Source organism: Silurus aristotelis (genome assembly GCF_946808225.1).
Source record: "Silurus aristotelis genome assembly, chromosome: 21".
NCBI lineage: Eukaryota > Metazoa > Chordata > Actinopteri > Siluriformes > Siluridae > Silurus > Silurus aristotelis.
In genome coordinates this window covers 957,372-977,285 of record NC_139594.1, presented here as the reverse complement: position 1 = coordinate 977,285, position 19,914 = coordinate 957,372, and the positions used below count along the sequence as shown (strand labels likewise).

Here is a 19,914-nt window from a genome sequence, read left to right as displayed (position 1 = left end):
CCGTTTTCATCTGGGGTTTTTTTTGCTCGTGGTAGGTTTCACAGTGCTGAGAAACTGCAGTGTCACTGACACTCCTCAGGGGGCGCTGTGTTTTTGATCCACTACTTATATCAATTGTACACACTCCCAGCAAACCAGTGTTTATTACTATTAATAATGGGCTTATTCATAACATGATGTAATGAATTACTAAATAATATTAAAATAGTCTTATTAAAAATTTATATAATAACAGTTAATAAAAATACATGGGGTTAAATAAATAAACAATATAAATTAAATATAAAACACTATAAAATAATAGACCCAAACTGAAAATATTCATTCAATTTAAAAAAGTTTTGATGAAATGTATTGTTTTTATAAGGTCTACTGTTTTTATTTACATTATTTATAATATTTATTCCTAATAAGAAACTTTTGATTTTGCTAATATTTCTCTCAAATATTTGTATAATCTTTTGAGCTATGACTTTTGAGTAAATAATCTGAAGATTAATATTGCAATTAATAAATATATATATGATTTGCAATAATTTAATTTTAGATTTAATTTCACATGTTTTAATAACATTTTTTACATTATTTAAATTGGATAAAATTTGTGAAATGTGTAATTATATATTTTTGTTTACTCAGACGAGGACGCTGGGGGTGAAGTGTGTGTTGATTCCTGAACAGTTTTTTCCATACATTTTCCCCACTTCCTGTTTACTGTGAATATTTGATGTCATTTCCTGTGAGGTCAGCTTTGTCAGGGTGTGTGTGAGCGAGACTCCGCCCCCTCTTGACCTGTACCGGAGAAAAAACACGTGCAAAAAAAGAAATGTTAATTTAATTACATTATACAGGGGCGAGATTTCAGTTTTATTGAATTAAATTTTGTTTATTAAAAATACCTAAATCTGAAATAATAAAATAGACACCAGAGCAGCTGTTACACCTCCACATTCCACAGGCACATTTCTTTATTTCTTAAAGATATTGATTGTAAATCTGCAGGATTTTCACCACCACCACGATTATATCTTTATCTCCTAACAGACAATATTTACATTCACTTAGAATGTGTGTAAAATCAAAATAATATATAATTGTTTAAAAAAAAGTGTGGGATATATTTAATATTGTTTTCTACATATTACTGAGTTTTTAATATAAATAGTTTTTAATTCTAAGGTTTCTTTTTAATTGACAGGTTGTTGCTCCGCCCCCATGAGTGTATAAATCCATCTTTTTGGATTTTTTTGTTTCAGACCAGGTTCAGACTTCTGTTCACTTAAACAGCACAATTTCATTTCTCACAGGAGAATTAACTGCCTGTAGTAGGGGCATACCTCCATCTCATTCATACCTCCATCCTCCATCTCATTTAAACCTCCATCTCATTCATACCTCCATCCTCCATCTCATTTAAACCTCCATCTCATTCATACCTCCATCCTCCATCTCGTTCATACCTCCATCTCGTTCATACCTCCATCCTCCAACTCGTTCATACCTCCATCTCATTCATACCTCCATCCTCCATCTCATTTAAACCTCCATCTCATTCATACCTCCATCCTCCAACTCGTTCATACCTCCATCTCATTCATACCTCCATCCTCCAACTCGTTCATACCTCCATCTCATTCATACCTCCATCCTCCAACTCGTTCATACCTCCATCTCATTCATACCTCCATCCTCCATCTCATTTCAACCTCCATCTCATTCATACCTCCATCTCGTTCATACCTCCATCTCATTCATACCTCCATCCTCCATCTCACTTCAACCTCCATCTCATTCATACCTCCATCTCATTCATACCTCCATCCTCCATCTCATTTAAACCTCCATCTCATTCATACCTCCATCCTCCATCTCGTTCATACCTCCATCTCATTCATACCTCCATCCTCCAACTGGTTCATACCTCCATCTCATTCATACCTCCATCCTCCATCTCATTTAAACCTCCATCTCATTCATACCTCCATCCTCCAACTCGTTCATACCTCCATCTCATTCATACCTCCATCCTCCATCTCATTTCAACCTCCATCTCATTCATACCTCCATCTCGTTCATACCTCCATCTCATTCATACCTCCATCCTCCATCTCATTCATACCTCCATCTCATTCATACCTCCATCTCGTTCATACCTCCATCTCATTCATACCTCCATCCTCCATCTCATTTAAACCTCCATCTCATTCATACCTCCATCCTCCATCTCATTTCAACCTCCATCTCATTCATACCTCCATCTCATTCATACCTCCATCCTCCATCTCATTTAAACCTCCATCTCATTCATACCTCCATCCTCCATCTCGTTCATACCTCCATCTCATTCATACCTCCATCCATCATCTCATTTATACCTCCATCCTCCATCTCATTTAAACCTCCATCTCATTCATACCTCCATCCTCCATCTCATTTAAACCTCCATCTCATTCATACCTCCATCCTCCATCTCATTCAAACCTCCATCTTATTCATACCTCCATCCTTCATCTCATTCATACCTCCATCCTCCATCTCGTTCATACCTCCATCTCATATATACCTCCATCCTCCATCTCGTTCATACCTCCATCCATCATCTCATTTATACCTCCATCCATCATCTCGTTCATACCTCCATCCTCCATCTCATTTAAACCTCCATCTCATTCATACCTCCATCCATCATCTCGTTCATACCTCCATCCTCCATCTCGTTCATACCTCCATCTCATTTATACCTCCATCCATCATCTCGTTCATACCTCCATCCTCCATCTCATTTAAACCTCCATCTCATTCATACCTCCATCCTCCATCTCATTCATACCTCCATCCATCATCTCGTTCATACCTCCATCCTCCATCTCGTTCATACCTCCATCTCGTTCATACCTCCATCCAACATCTCATTCATACCTCCATCCTCCATCTCATTTAAACCTCCATCTCATTCATACCTCCATCCTCCATCTCATTTAAACCTCCATCTCGTTCATACCTCCATCCATCATCTCATTTATACCATCATCTCATTTATACCATCTCATTTATACCTCCATCCATCATCTCGTTCATATCTCCATCTCATTTATACCTCCATCCATCATCTCGTTCATACCTCCATCTCATTTAAACCTCCATCTCATTCATACCTCCATCTCATTCATACCTCCATCCTCCATCTCATTTAAACCTCCATCTCATTCATACCTCCATCCTCCATCTCATTCAAACCTCCATCTTATTCATACCTCCATCCTCCATCTCGTTCATACCTCCATCTCGTTCATACCTCCATCCATCATCTCATTTATACCTCCATCCATCATCTCGTTCATACCTCCATCCTCCATCTCATTTAAACCTCCATCTCATTCATACCTCCATCCATCATCTCGTTCATACCTCCATCCTCCATCTCGTTCATACCTCCATCTCATTTATACCTCCATCCATCATCTCGTTCATACCTCCATCCTCCATCTCATTTAAACCTCCATCTCATTCATACCTCCATCCATCATCTCGTTCATACCTCCATCCTCCATCTCGTTCATACCTCCATCTCGTTCATACCTCCATCCAACATCTCATTCATACCTCCATCCTCCATCTCATTTAAACCTCCATCTCATTCATACCTCCATCCTCCATCTCATTTAAACCTCCATCTCGTTCATACCTCCATCCATCATCTCATTTATACCATCATCTCATTTATACCATCATCTCATTTATACCATCATCTCATTTATACCTCCATCCATCATCTCGTTCATATCTCCATCTCATTTATACCTCCATCCATCATCTCGTTCATACCTCCATCTCATTTATACCTTCATCTCGTTCATACCGCCATCTCATTCAGACCTCCATCCTCCATCTCATTTAAACCTCAATCTCATTTATACCTCCATCCATCATCTCATTTAAACCTCCATCTCATTTATACCTCCATGCTCCATCCATCATCTCGTTCATTCCTCCATCTCATTCATACCGCCATCTCATTCAGACCTCCATCCTCCATCTCATTTAAACCTCAATCTCATTTATACCTCCATCCATCATCTCATTTATACCTCCATCCATCATCTCATTTATACCTCCATCTCATTTATACCTCCATCCATCATCTCGTTTATACCTCCATCTCATTTATACCGCCATCCATCATCTCATTTATACCTCTATCCTCCATCTTGTTTATACCTCCATCTCATTTATACCTCCACCCATCATCTCATTTATACCTCCACCCATTATCTCATTTATACCTCCATCTCGTTCATACCTCTATCCTCCATCTCATTTTTCTCCATCTCGTTCATACCTCCATCCTCCATCTCATTTATTTCTCCATCTCATTTATACCTCCATCCTCCATCTCATTTATTTCTCCATCTCATTTATACCTCTATCCTCCATCTCATTCATACCTCCATCCTCCATCCCATTTTTCTCCATCTTGTTCATACCTCCATCCTCCATCTCATTTATTTCTCCATCTTATTCATACCTCCATCCTCCATCTCATTTATTTCTTCATCTCATTTATACCTCTATCCTCCATCCCAGTCATACCTCCATCCTCCATCTCATTTATTTCTTCATCTCATTTATACCTCTATCCTCCATCCCAGTCATACCTCCATCCTCCATCTCATTTAAACCTCCATCTCATTCATACCTCCATCCTCCATCTCGTTCATACCTCCATCCTCCATCTCGTTCATACCTCCATCTCGTTCATACCTCCATCCAACATCTCATTCATACCTCCATCCTCCATCTCATTTAAACCTCCATCTCATTCATACCTCCATCCTCCATCTCATTTAAACCTCCATCTCGTTCATACCTCCATCCATCATCTCATTTATACCATCATCTCATTTATACCTCCATCCATCATCTCATTTATACCTCCATCTCATTTATACCTCCATCCATCATCTCGTTTATACCTCCATCTCATTTATACCGCCATCCATCATCTCATTTATACCTCTATCCTCCATCTTGTTTATACCTCCATCTCATTTATACCTCCACCCATCATCTCATTTATACCTCCACCCATTATCTCATTTATACCTCCATCTCGTTCATACCTCTATCCTCCATCTCATTTTTCTCCATCTCGTTCATACCTCCATCCTCCATCTCATTTATTTCTCCATCTCATTTATACCTCCATCCTCCATCTCATTTATTTCTCCATCTCATTTATACCTCTATCCTCCATCTCATTCATACCTCCATCCTCCATCCCATTTTTCTCCATCTTGTTCATACCTCCATCCTCCATCTCATTTATTTCTCCATCTTATTCATACCTCCATCCTCCATCTCATTTATTTCTTCATCTCATTTATACCTCTATCCTCCATCCCAGTCATACCTCCATCCTCCATCTCATTTAAACCTCCATCTCATTCATACCTCCATCCTCCATCTCGTTCATACCTCCATCCTCCATCTCGTTCATACCTCCATCTCGTTCATACCTCCATCCAACATCTCATTTAAACCTCCATCTCATTCATACCTCCATCCTCCATCTCATTTAAACCTCCATCTCGTTCATACCTCCATCCATCATCTCATTTATACCATCATCTCATTTATACCTCCATCCATCATCTCATTTATACCTCCATCCATCATCTCATTTATACCTCCATCTCATTTATACCTCCATCCATCATCTCGTTTATACCTCCATCCTCCATCTCGTTCATACCTCCATCTCGTTCATACCTCCATCCTCCATCTCATTTAAACCTCCATCTCATTCATACCTCCATCCTCCATCTCATTTAAACCTCCATCTCGTTCATACCTCCATCCATCATCTCATTTATACCATCATCTCATTTATACCTCCATCCATCATCTCATTTATACCTCCATCTCATTTATACCTCCATCCATCATCTCGTTTATACCTCCATCTCATTTATACCGCCATCCATCATCTCATTTATACCTCTATCCTCCATCTTGTTTATACCTCCATCTCATTTATACCTCCACCCATCATCTCATTTATACCTCCACCCATTATCTCATTTATACCTCCATCTCGTTCATACCTCTATCCTCCATCTCATTTTTCTCCATCTCGTTCATACCTCCATCCTCCATCTCATTTATTTCTCCATCTCGTTCATACCTCCATCCTCCATCTCATTTATTTCTCCATCTCATTTATACCTCTATCCTCCATCTCATTCATACCTCCATCCTCCATCCCATTTTTCTCCATCTTGTTCATACCTCCATCCTCCATCTCATTTATTTCTCCATCTTATTCATACCTCCATCCTCCATCTCATTTATTTCTTCATCTCATTTATACCTCTATCCTCCATCTCAGTCATACCTCCATCCTCCATCTCATTTAAACCTCCATCTCATTCATACCTCCATCCATCATCTCGTTCATACCTCCATCCTCCATCTCGTTCATACCTCCATCTCGTTCATACCTCCATCCAACATCTCATTCATACCTCCATCCTCCATCTCATTTAAACCTCCATCTCATTCATACCTCCATCCTCCATCTCATTTAAACCTCCATCTCGTTCATACCTCCATCCATCATCTCGTTCATACCTCCATCCTCCATCTCGTTCATACCTCCATCTCGTTCATACCTCCATCCTCCAACTCGTTCATACCTCCATCTCATTCATACCTCCATCCTCCATCTCATTTCAACCTCCATCTCATTCATACCTCCATCTCGTTCATACCTCCATCTCATTCATACCTCCATCCTCCATCTCACTTCAACCTCCATCTCATTCATACCTCCATCTCATTCATACCTCCATCCTCCATCTCATTTAAACCTCCATCTCATTCATACCTCCATCCTCCATCTCGTTCATACCTCCATCTCATTCATACCTCCATCCTCCAACTGGTTCATACCTCCATCTCATTCATACCTCCATCCTCCATCTCATTTAAACCTCCATCTCATTCATACCTCCATCCTCCAACTCGTTCATACCTCCATCTCATTCATACCTCCATCCTCCATCTCATTTCAACCTCCATCTCATTCATACCTCCATCTCGTTCATACCTCCATCTCATTCATACCTCCATCCTCCATCTCATTCATACCTCCATCTCATTCATACCTCCATCTCGTTCATACCTCCATCTCATTCATACCTCCATCCTCCATCTCATTTAAACCTCCATCTCATTCATACCTCCATCCTCCATCTCATTTCAACCTCCATCTCATTCATACCTCCATCTCATTCATACCTCCATCCTCCATCTCATTTAAACCTCCATCTCATTCATACCTCCATCCTCCATCTCGTTCATACCTCCATCTCATTCATACCTCCATCCATCATCTCATTTATACCTCCATCCTCCATCTCATTTAAACCTCCATCTCATTCATACCTCCATCCTCCATCTCATTTAAACCTCCATCTCATTCATACCTCCATCCTCCATCTCATTCAAACCTCCATCTTATTCATACCTCCATCCTTCATCTCATTCATACCTCCATCCTCCATCTCGTTCATACCTCCATCTCATATATACCTCCATCCTCCATCTCGTTCATACCTCCATCCATCATCTCATTTATACCTCCATCCATCATCTCGTTCATACCTCCATCCTCCATCTCATTTAAACCTCCATCTCATTCATACCTCCATCCATCATCTCGTTCATACCTCCATCCTCCATCTCGTTCATACCTCCATCTCATTTATACCTCCATCCATCATCTCGTTCATACCTCCATCCTCCATCTCATTTAAACCTCCATCTCATTCATACCTCCATCCTCCATCTCATTCATACCTCCATCCATCATCTCGTTCATACCTCCATCCTCCATCTCGTTCATACCTCCATCTCGTTCATACCTCCATCCAACATCTCATTCATACCTCCATCCTCCATCTCATTTAAACCTCCATCTCATTCATACCTCCATCCTCCATCTCATTTAAACCTCCATCTCGTTCATACCTCCATCCATCATCTCATTTATACCATCATCTCATTTATACCATCTCATTTATACCTCCATCCATCATCTCGTTCATATCTCCATCTCATTTATACCTCCATCCATCATCTCGTTCATACCTCCATCTCATTTAAACCTCCATCTCATTCATACCTCCATCTCATTCATACCTCCATCCTCCATCTCATTTAAACCTCCATCTCATTCATACCTCCATCCTCCATCTCATTCAAACCTCCATCTTATTCATACCTCCATCCTCCATCTCGTTCATACCTCCATCTCGTTCATACCTCCATCCATCATCTCATTTATACCTCCATCCATCATCTCGTTCATACCTCCATCCTCCATCTCATTTAAACCTCCATCTCATTCATACCTCCATCCATCATCTCGTTCATACCTCCATCCTCCATCTCGTTCATACCTCCATCTCATTTATACCTCCATCCATCATCTCGTTCATACCTCCATCCTCCATCTCATTTAAACCTCCATCTCATTCATACCTCCATCCATCATCTCGTTCATACCTCCATCCTCCATCTCGTTCATACCTCCATCTCGTTCATACCTCCATCCAACATCTCATTCATACCTCCATCCTCCATCTCATTTAAACCTCCATCTCATTCATACCTCCATCCTCCATCTCATTTAAACCTCCATCTCGTTCATACCTCCATCCATCATCTCATTTATACCATCATCTCATTTATACCATCATCTCATTTATACCATCATCTCATTTATACCTCCATCCATCATCTCGTTCATATCTCCATCTCATTTATACCTCCATCCATCATCTCGTTCATACCTCCATCTCATTTATACCTTCATCTCGTTCATACCGCCATCTCATTCAGACCTCCATCCTCCATCTCATTTAAACCTCAATCTCATTTATACCTCCATCCATCATCTCATTTAAACCTCCATCTCATTTATACCTCCATGCTCCATCCATCATCTCGTTCATTCCTCCATCTCATTCATACCGCCATCTCATTCAGACCTCCATCCTCCATCTCATTTAAACCTCAATCTCATTTATACCTCCATCCATCATCTCATTTATACCTCCATCCATCATCTCATTTATACCTCCATCTCATTTATACCTCCATCCATCATCTCGTTTATACCTCCATCTCATTTATACCGCCATCCATCATCTCATTTATACCTCTATCCTCCATCTTGTTTATACCTCCATCTCATTTATACCTCCACCCATCATCTCATTTATACCTCCACCCATTATCTCATTTATACCTCCATCTCGTTCATACCTCTATCCTCCATCTCATTTTTCTCCATCTCGTTCATACCTCCATCCTCCATCTCATTTATTTCTCCATCTCATTTATACCTCCATCCTCCATCTCATTTATTTCTCCATCTCATTTATACCTCTATCCTCCATCTCATTCATACCTCCATCCTCCATCCCATTTTTCTCCATCTTGTTCATACCTCCATCCTCCATCTCATTTATTTCTCCATCTTATTCATACCTCCATCCTCCATCTCATTTATTTCTTCATCTCATTTATACCTCTATCCTCCATCCCAGTCATACCTCCATCCTCCATCTCATTTATTTCTTCATCTCATTTATACCTCTATCCTCCATCCCAGTCATACCTCCATCCTCCATCTCATTTAAACCTCCATCTCATTCATACCTCCATCCTCCATCTCGTTCATACCTCCATCCTCCATCTCGTTCATACCTCCATCTCGTTCATACCTCCATCCAACATCTCATTCATACCTCCATCCTCCATCTCATTTAAACCTCCATCTCATTCATACCTCCATCCTCCATCTCATTTAAACCTCCATCTCGTTCATACCTCCATCCATCATCTCATTTATACCATCATCTCATTTATACCTCCATCCATCATCTCATTTATACCTCCATCTCATTTATACCTCCATCCATCATCTCGTTTATACCTCCATCTCATTTATACCGCCATCCATCATCTCATTTATACCTCTATCCTCCATCTTGTTTATACCTCCATCTCATTTATACCTCCACCCATCATCTCATTTATACCTCCACCCATTATCTCATTTATACCTCCATCTCGTTCATACCTCTATCCTCCATCTCATTTTTCTCCATCTCGTTCATACCTCCATCCTCCATCTCATTTATTTCTCCATCTCATTTATACCTCCATCCTCCATCTCATTTATTTCTCCATCTCATTTATACCTCTATCCTCCATCTCATTCATACCTCCATCCTCCATCCCATTTTTCTCCATCTTGTTCATACCTCCATCCTCCATCTCATTTATTTCTCCATCTTATTCATACCTCCATCCTCCATCTCATTTATTTCTTCATCTCATTTATACCTCTATCCTCCATCCCAGTCATACCTCCATCCTCCATCTCATTTAAACCTCCATCTCATTCATACCTCCATCCTCCATCTCGTTCATACCTCCATCCTCCATCTCGTTCATACCTCCATCTCGTTCATACCTCCATCCAACATCTCATTTAAACCTCCATCTCATTCATACCTCCATCCTCCATCTCATTTAAACCTCCATCTCGTTCATACCTCCATCCATCATCTCATTTATACCATCATCTCATTTATACCTCCATCCATCATCTCATTTATACCTCCATCCATCATCTCATTTATACCTCCATCTCATTTATACCTCCATCCATCATCTCGTTTATACCTCCATCCTCCATCTCGTTCATACCTCCATCTCGTTCATACCTCCATCCTCCATCTCATTTAAACCTCCATCTCATTCATACCTCCATCCTCCATCTCATTTAAACCTCCATCTCGTTCATACCTCCATCCATCATCTCATTTATACCATCATCTCATTTATACCTCCATCCATCATCTCATTTATACCTCCATCTCATTTATACCTCCATCCATCATCTCGTTTATACCTCCATCTCATTTATACCGCCATCCATCATCTCATTTATACCTCTATCCTCCATCTTGTTTATACCTCCATCTCATTTATACCTCCACCCATTATCTCATTTATACCTCCATCTCGTTCATACCTCTATCCTCCATCTCATTTTTCTCCATCTCGTTCATACCTCCATCCTCCATCTCATTTATTTCTCCATCTCGTTCATACCTCCATCCTCCATCTCATTTATTTCTCCATCTCATTTATACCTCTATCCTCCATCTCATTCATACCTCCATCCTCCATCCCATTTTTCTCCATCTTGTTCATACCTCCATCCTCCATCTCATTTATTTCTCCATCTTATTCATACCTCCATCCTCCATCTCATTTATTTCTTCATCTCATTTATACCTCTATCCTCCATCTCAGTCATACCTCCATCCTCCATCTCATTTAAACCTCCATCTCATTCATACCTCCATCCATCATCTCGTTCATACCTCCATCCTCCATCTCGTTCATACCTCCATCTCGTTCATACCTCCATCCAACATCTCATTCATACCTCCATCCTCCATCTCATTTAAACCTCCATCTCATTCATACCTCCATCCTCCATCTCATTTAAACCTCCATCTCGTTCATACCTCCATCCATCATCTCGTTCATACCTCCATCCTCCATCTCGTTCATACCTCCATCTCGTTCATACCTCCATCCTCCTTCTCATTTAAACCTCCATCTCATTCATACCTCCATCCTCCATCTCATTTAAACCTCCATCTCGTTCATACCTCCATCCATCATCTCATTTATACCATCATCTCATTTATACCTCCATCCATCATCTCGTTCATACCTCCATCTCATTTATACCTCCATCCATCATCTCGTTCATACCTCCATCTCATTTATACCTTCATCTCGTTCATACCGCCATTTCATTTATACCTCTATCCTCCATCTCATTCATACCTCCATCCTCCATCCCATTTTTCTTCATCTTGTTCATACCTCCATCCTCCATCTCATTTATTTCTCCATCTTATTCATACCTCCATCCTCCATCTCATTTATTTCTTCATCTCATTTATACCTCTATCCTCCATCTCAGTCATACCTCCATCCTCCATCTCATTTATTTCTCCATCTCAGTCATACCTCCATCCTCCATCTCATTTATTTCTCCATCTCATTTATACCTCTATCCTCCATCTCATTCATACCTCCATCCTCCATCCCATTTTTCTCCATCTCGTTCATACCTCCATCCTCCATCTCATTTATTTCTCCATCTCATTTATACCTCTATCCTCCATCTCGTTCATACCTCCATCCTCCATCTCATTCATTTCTTTATCTCATTTATACTTCCATCCTCCATCTCATTCATACTTTATCTACTTTATACCTTTTTTTTAATAGTTATATTTTAATGCTATATTTATCCTCTTACTCGTGTAAATTTTGATTGTGTTCCACCAACTTAATAGATTAATTCACCTCCACACACCTGTAAAGTGTAGAAATGAGGTAATTATTCTGATATACACACTATATCACACACACACACACACACACACACACACACACACACAACACTGTCAGACACGAGTGTGTGAGAGGTTGTGTGGAGTTCAGTCTGCTGCTGAGGAATGACACTGTCCTTACTACACACAACTACACACATCATACACACTAAACACAATCAAACACACACTACACATTACACACATCCCACACTACATATGTCCCACACACTGCACACGTCATACACACTAAACACACACACTACACACATCCCACACTACATACATCACACACACTACACACATCCCAAACTACACACCATACACACTACATACATCCCACACTACATACATCCCACACTACATACATCACACACACTACACACATCCCACACTACACACATCCCACACTACACACATCATACACACTAAACACACACACTACATACATCCCACACTACATACATCACACACACTACACACATCCCACACACTACACACATCCCACACTACACACATCATACACACTAAACACACACACTACATACATCCCACACACTGCACACATCATACACACTAAACACACACCTCCATCCATCATCTCATTTATACCTCCATCCATCATCTCATTTATACCTCCATCTCATTCAGACCCCCATCCTCCATCTCATTTAAACCTTTATCTCATTCAGACCCTCATCCTCCATCTCATTTAAACCTTTATCTCATTCATACCTCCATCCTCCATCTCATTTAAACCTCCATCTCATTCATACCTCCATCCTCCATCAAGTTTATACCTCCATTCATCATCTCATTTATACCTCCATCTCATTTATACCTCCATCCATCATCTCATTTATACCATCTCATACCTCCATCCATCATCTCGTTCATACCTCCATCTCATTTATACCTCCATCCATCATCTCATTTATACCTTCATCCATCATCTCGTTCATACCTCCATCTCATTTATACCTCCATCCATCATCTCATTTATACCTTCATCCATCATCTCGTTCATACCTCCATCTCATTTATACCTCCATCCATCATCTCGTTTATACCTCCATCTCATTTATACCTCCATCCATCATCTCGTTTATACCATCATCTCATACCTCCATCCATCATCTCGTTCATACCTCCATCTCATTTATACCTCCATCCATCATCTCATTTATACCTCCATCCATCATCTCGTTTATACCTCCATCTCATTTATACCTCCATCCATCATCTCGTTTATACCTCCATCTCATTTATACCTCCATCCATCATCCCACACTAAACACACACTATGCAAATCCCACACATTACACACATCATACACACTAAACACACACATTACACACATCATACACACACTACACACATCCCACACAATAAACACACACACTACACACATCCCACACATTACACACATCATACACACTAAACAGACACACACATCCCACACACTACACACATCCCACGCAATACACACACACACTACACACATCCCAAACATTACACACATCATACACACTAAATGCAGACACACACTCTAAACACACACTACACACATCATACACACACACTACACACATCCCACACACTACACACATCATACACACTAAGCTCAGACACAGACAGCACACACGCTACACGTCATACACACTACACCTGTTTCGCACACGACACACATCCAACTAACTACACACATCCTTCACACATCATACACACTAAACACACACTACACATGTCCCACACAATACACACATCATACACACTAAACACACACATTACACACATCATACACACTAAACACACACACATCACACACTACATACCTCCCACACACTAAACACACAACTACACACATCCCACACACTACACACATCCCACACATTACCCACATCATACACACTAAACAGACACACACCTCACACACTACATACCGCCCACACACTAAACACACACATCACACACTACACGAAACACACACACACACCCCATACACACTAAACACACTACAGACATCTCACACACTACACACATCTTACACACTACACACATCATGCACACTAAACACAGACACACACTAAACACACACTACACACATCCCACACATCATACACACTAAGCTCAGACACAGACGTCACACACACTACACCTGTCTCGCACACTACACCTGTCTTGCACACTACACACATCCAACAAACTACACACATCCTTCACACTTCATACACACTAAACACATACTACACGTCCCACACATTACACACATCATACACACTAAACACACACACACACATCACACACTACATACCTCCCACACACTAAACAAACACATCACACACTACACACATCTCACACACTACACACACCATACACACTAAACACACACTACACACATCTCACACATCATACACACTAAAAACAAACAGACACACACTAAACACACCACACACATCATACACACACACTACACACATCCCACACACTACACACATCATACACACTACACCTGTCTTGCACACTACACACATCCAACAAACTACACACATCCTTCACACATCATACACTACACAAGTCCCACACAATACACACATCATACCCACTAAACACACACACATCACACACTACATACCTCCCACTCACTAAACATACACTACACACATCCCAAACATTACACATATCATATACACTAAATGCAGACACACACATCATACACTAAACACAGACAGACAATCATACACACTAAACACACTACACACATCTCACACATTACACACATCATACACACGAAACACAGACACACACATCATACACACTAAACACACAATACACACGTCATACACACTGAACCAGGGATGGGCAAACTTTTTGAATTACGGGCCACAATGGGTTCTAAAATTTGACAGAGGGGCCGGGCCAGGAGAGAGAGATAAATATATATATATAAAAAACAGAGATTTGTCCTGTAACATGTAGCAGAGCATGAATATGAAGGCTTATTGTACAAACTAATTCATTTATTAAATTTCAGTTGAATAAACACAGCAGAAAAACACAAGTTCAGTTTCAGTAGGAACAGTGTTGTTGATCTTATTTTGCCAGTTCATCAAAGTCTGTAGGAAGTTTTGTTGTGGCAGTTCTCAGGATAGATCCGAGCTGTTGGTCAGTTAACCTGGATCTGTGAGGGGCCTTGTTGATGTTCATGATGCTGAATGTCTGCTCACATACGTAGGTCGAACCAAACAAAGTCTTCTGGAGGTTTGGAAACATGGCTTCGTTAAGTGAAGCATAAAAGTCATTCAGTTTAAGAGAGCTGAACTTCTTCTTTAAGACGGAGTCAGACTGAAGATCGATCAGTTCCAACTGCACTCCTTGTGGTGGGGTTTCAGGGTCTTGGGACAGGGGACAGGGGACAGGACACCAGATGAAAAGGGCAAAGTGACGGCTGATATTGTACTCTTTGAAAACCGTGACAGTTTCTTGGCATATTAGGCATTCAGCCTTTAATCAGACTTCAGCGAAATACTGAAAATACTTTGTTGTCCACTCCGTATTAAACACTCGCTATCCACTTTTCTTTTCTTTGATAAGCTCATTTTTGCAGAAGGGCTCATTAGAGAAGAAGAGAGTAATACACACGAACAAGATCAATGTAGCTAAAGTGCGACATCTTTAGGGAAAATGTGGTCATTACAGGTGAAAGATAAATTGAACCAGGTTTACCAGTAACTTTTAATACAATATGATCACGTTCGGCGGGCCGGATTAATAAACCCAACGGGCCGTGTGTGGCCCATATCTGCACTACACACACACTACACACATCACACACTCCACACATCACACACTCCACACACTATACACACAATACACACATCACACCCTCCACACACTATACACACATCACACACTATACACACATTACACACATCACACACTCCACACACTATACACACACTCCACACATCACACACTCCACACACTATACACACACTACACACATCACACACTCCACTCACTATACACACACTACACACATCACACACTCCACTCACTATACACACACTACACACATCACACACTACACACACTATACACACACTACACACATCACACACTCCACACACTATACACACATCACACACACACTACACACACACTACACACATCACACACTCCACTCACTATACACACACTACACACATCACACACTCCACACACTATACACACAATACACACATCACACCCTCCACACACTATACACACATCACACACTATACACACATTACACACGTCACACACTCCACACACTATACACACACTCCACACACTATACACACACTCCACACATCACACACTCCACACACTATACACACACTACACACATCACACACTCCACTCACTATACACACACTACACACATCACACACTCCACTCACTATACACACACTACACACATCACACACTCCACTCACTATACACACACTACACACATCACACACTCCACTCACTATACACACACTACACACATCACACACTCCACTCACTATACACACACTACACACATCACACACTCCACTCACTATACACACACTACACACATCACACACTACACACATCACACACTCCACACACTATACACACACTACACACATCACACACTACACACACTATACACACACTACGCACATCACACACTCCACACACTACACACACACTACACACTACACACATCACACACACACTACACACATCACACACACACTACACACATCACACACTCCACACATCACACACTCCACTCACTATACACACACTACACACATCACACACTCCACTCACTATACACACACTACACACATCACACACTCCACACACTTTACACACACTACACACATCACACACACACTACACACATCACACACACACTACACACATCACACACTCCATACACTACACACATCACACACTCCACTCACTATACACACACTACACACATCACACACTCCACTCACTATACACACACTCCACACATCACACACTCCACACACTATACACACACTACACACATCACACACACACTACACACATCACACACTCCACTCACTATACACACACTACACACATCACACACTCCACTCACTATACACACACTACACACATCACACACTCCACTCACTATACACACACTACACACATCACACACTCCACTCACTATACACACACTACACACATCACACACTCCACACACTATACACACACTACACACATCACACACTCCACTCACTATACACACACTACACACATCACACACTCCACTCACTATACACACACTACACACATCACACACTCCACTCACTATACACACACTACACACATCACACACTCCACTCACTATACACACACTACACACATCACACACTCCACACACTATACACACACTACACACATCACACACTCCACTCACTATACACACACTACACACATCACACACTCCACTCACTATACACACACTACACACATCACACACTCCACACACTATACACACACTACACACATTACACACACACTACACACATCACACACTCCACTCACTATACACACACTACACACATCACACACTCCACTCACTATACACACACTACACACATCACACACTCCACTCACTATACACACACTACACACATCACACACTCCACTCACTATACACACACTACACACATCACACACTCCACACACTATACACACACTACACACATCACACACTCCACACACTATACACACACTACACACATCACACACTCCACTCACTATACACACACTACACACATCACACACTCCACTCACTATACACACACTACACACTCCACTCACACTACACACATCACACATCACACACTCCACTCACACTACACACATCACACATCACACACTCCACTCACACTACACACATCACACACTCCACTCACACTACACACATCACACACTCCACACACTACACACATCACACACTCCACTCACTATACACACACTACACACTCCACACACTATACACACACTACACACATCACACACCATACACACAATACACACATCACACACTCCACACACTATACACACAATACACACACTCCACTCACTATACACACACTACACACATCACACACTCCACTCACTATACACACACTACAAACATCACACACTCCACTCACTATACAAACACACACTGCACACCACACACTGCACACATCACACACTACTCATCACACACACTACACACGTCTTACACACCACCTGCAGTGTTTTCTCACGTGTTGTGTTGTGGTGTTGTTATTTTAGATTCGACCCTCTTCAGTGAGAAGCCTCTTGCCCCACCCTCAGTGCTGCCCCATGACCCTGCAACCCCGGCCCCTCCATCTGCACAGTCAGATGATCTTCATAGCGACATGGCGTCTACTCTCCTGCAGCTAATTTCTCAGCATGCCTCAGAAAGCAAGCCCACTTCTTCAGACTCTCAGCATCTGAAAGAGACTAAGCCTTCGTCCTCGTATTCCTCTCCAGGAGCGCTAGTCTTCAGCCAGCCTGAACACGATGCTAACAATGCTAACACTAACGCGGGAGCTCAGTACCCACGTGACCAGGACCTCCGTTTCACCCTGGGGTCCTGCCCAGAGGAGAGACTGGAGAGTGAGTCCTGAACTTCTACCACCTATGAGGAACCGGCATGAGGAGCGAGCTGGATGCTTCACACACTTCTGTCCTGAGGCTGTACATGTCAAACACACACACACACACACACACACACACACACACACACACACACACACACACACACACATGCTTTATATTAAATCTTCACAATGACTTTAAACCTGATGTAAACACCATCATTTCTCTACATCATAAACCTGTAAATAATTTTTCTGTTTATTAAATGACGCTGAGTGAAATACTGTCTGTATACAGTGTGTGTGTCTGTATACAGTGTGTGTTTGCATACAGTGTGTGAGACGTGTGTGTCTGTATACAGTGTGTGTTTGCATACAGTGTGTGAGACGTGTGTGTCTGTATACAGTGTGTGTGTCTGTATACAGTGTGTGTGTCTGTATACAGTGTGTATACAGACACACACACTGTATACAGACACACACACTGTATACAGTGTGTGTGTCTGTATACAGTGTGTGTGTCTGTATACAGTGTGTGAGACGTGTGTGTCTGTATACAGTGTGTGTCTGTATACAGTGTGTGAGACGTGTGTGTCCGTATACAGTGTGTCTGTATACAGTGTGTGAGACGTGTGTGTCTGTATACAGTGTGTGTGTCTGTATACAGTGTGTGAGACGTGTGTGTTTGTATACAGTGTGTGAGACGTGTGTGTCTGTATACAGTGTGTGTGTCTGTATACAGTGTGTGA

The 19,914-nt window shown here is 41.3% G+C and overlaps 1 protein-coding gene and 1 long non-coding RNA gene across 3 annotated transcripts in view; one reads left to right on the top strand and one right to left on the bottom strand.

The window, feature by feature from the left end:
• cdk12 (cyclin dependent kinase 12) overlaps positions 1-19,447 on the top strand; it is a 41,456-nt gene extending 22,009 nt beyond the window's left edge. For both annotated transcript variants that reach the window (XR_014530683.1, XM_083524341.1), the window contains one exon: positions 18,837-19,447. Coding sequence is in view for 1 of the 2 variants with exons in the window: in XM_083524341.1 (XP_083380467.1) it covers positions 18,837-19,195 (359 nt within the window). In the remaining variant the exon portion in view is untranslated. The remainder of the gene's footprint in view (positions 1-18,836) is intronic.
• On the bottom strand, positions 14,210-16,210 carry LOC310716994. Its single transcript, XR_014530699.1, has 4 exons — positions 15,157-16,210; positions 14,944-15,006; positions 14,727-14,848; positions 14,210-14,329 (listed from the first exon to the last, which is right to left on the bottom strand). It is a non-coding gene; the product is annotated as an uncharacterized lncRNA (long non-coding RNA).
• Positions 19,448-19,914: the final 467 nt, after the last annotated feature.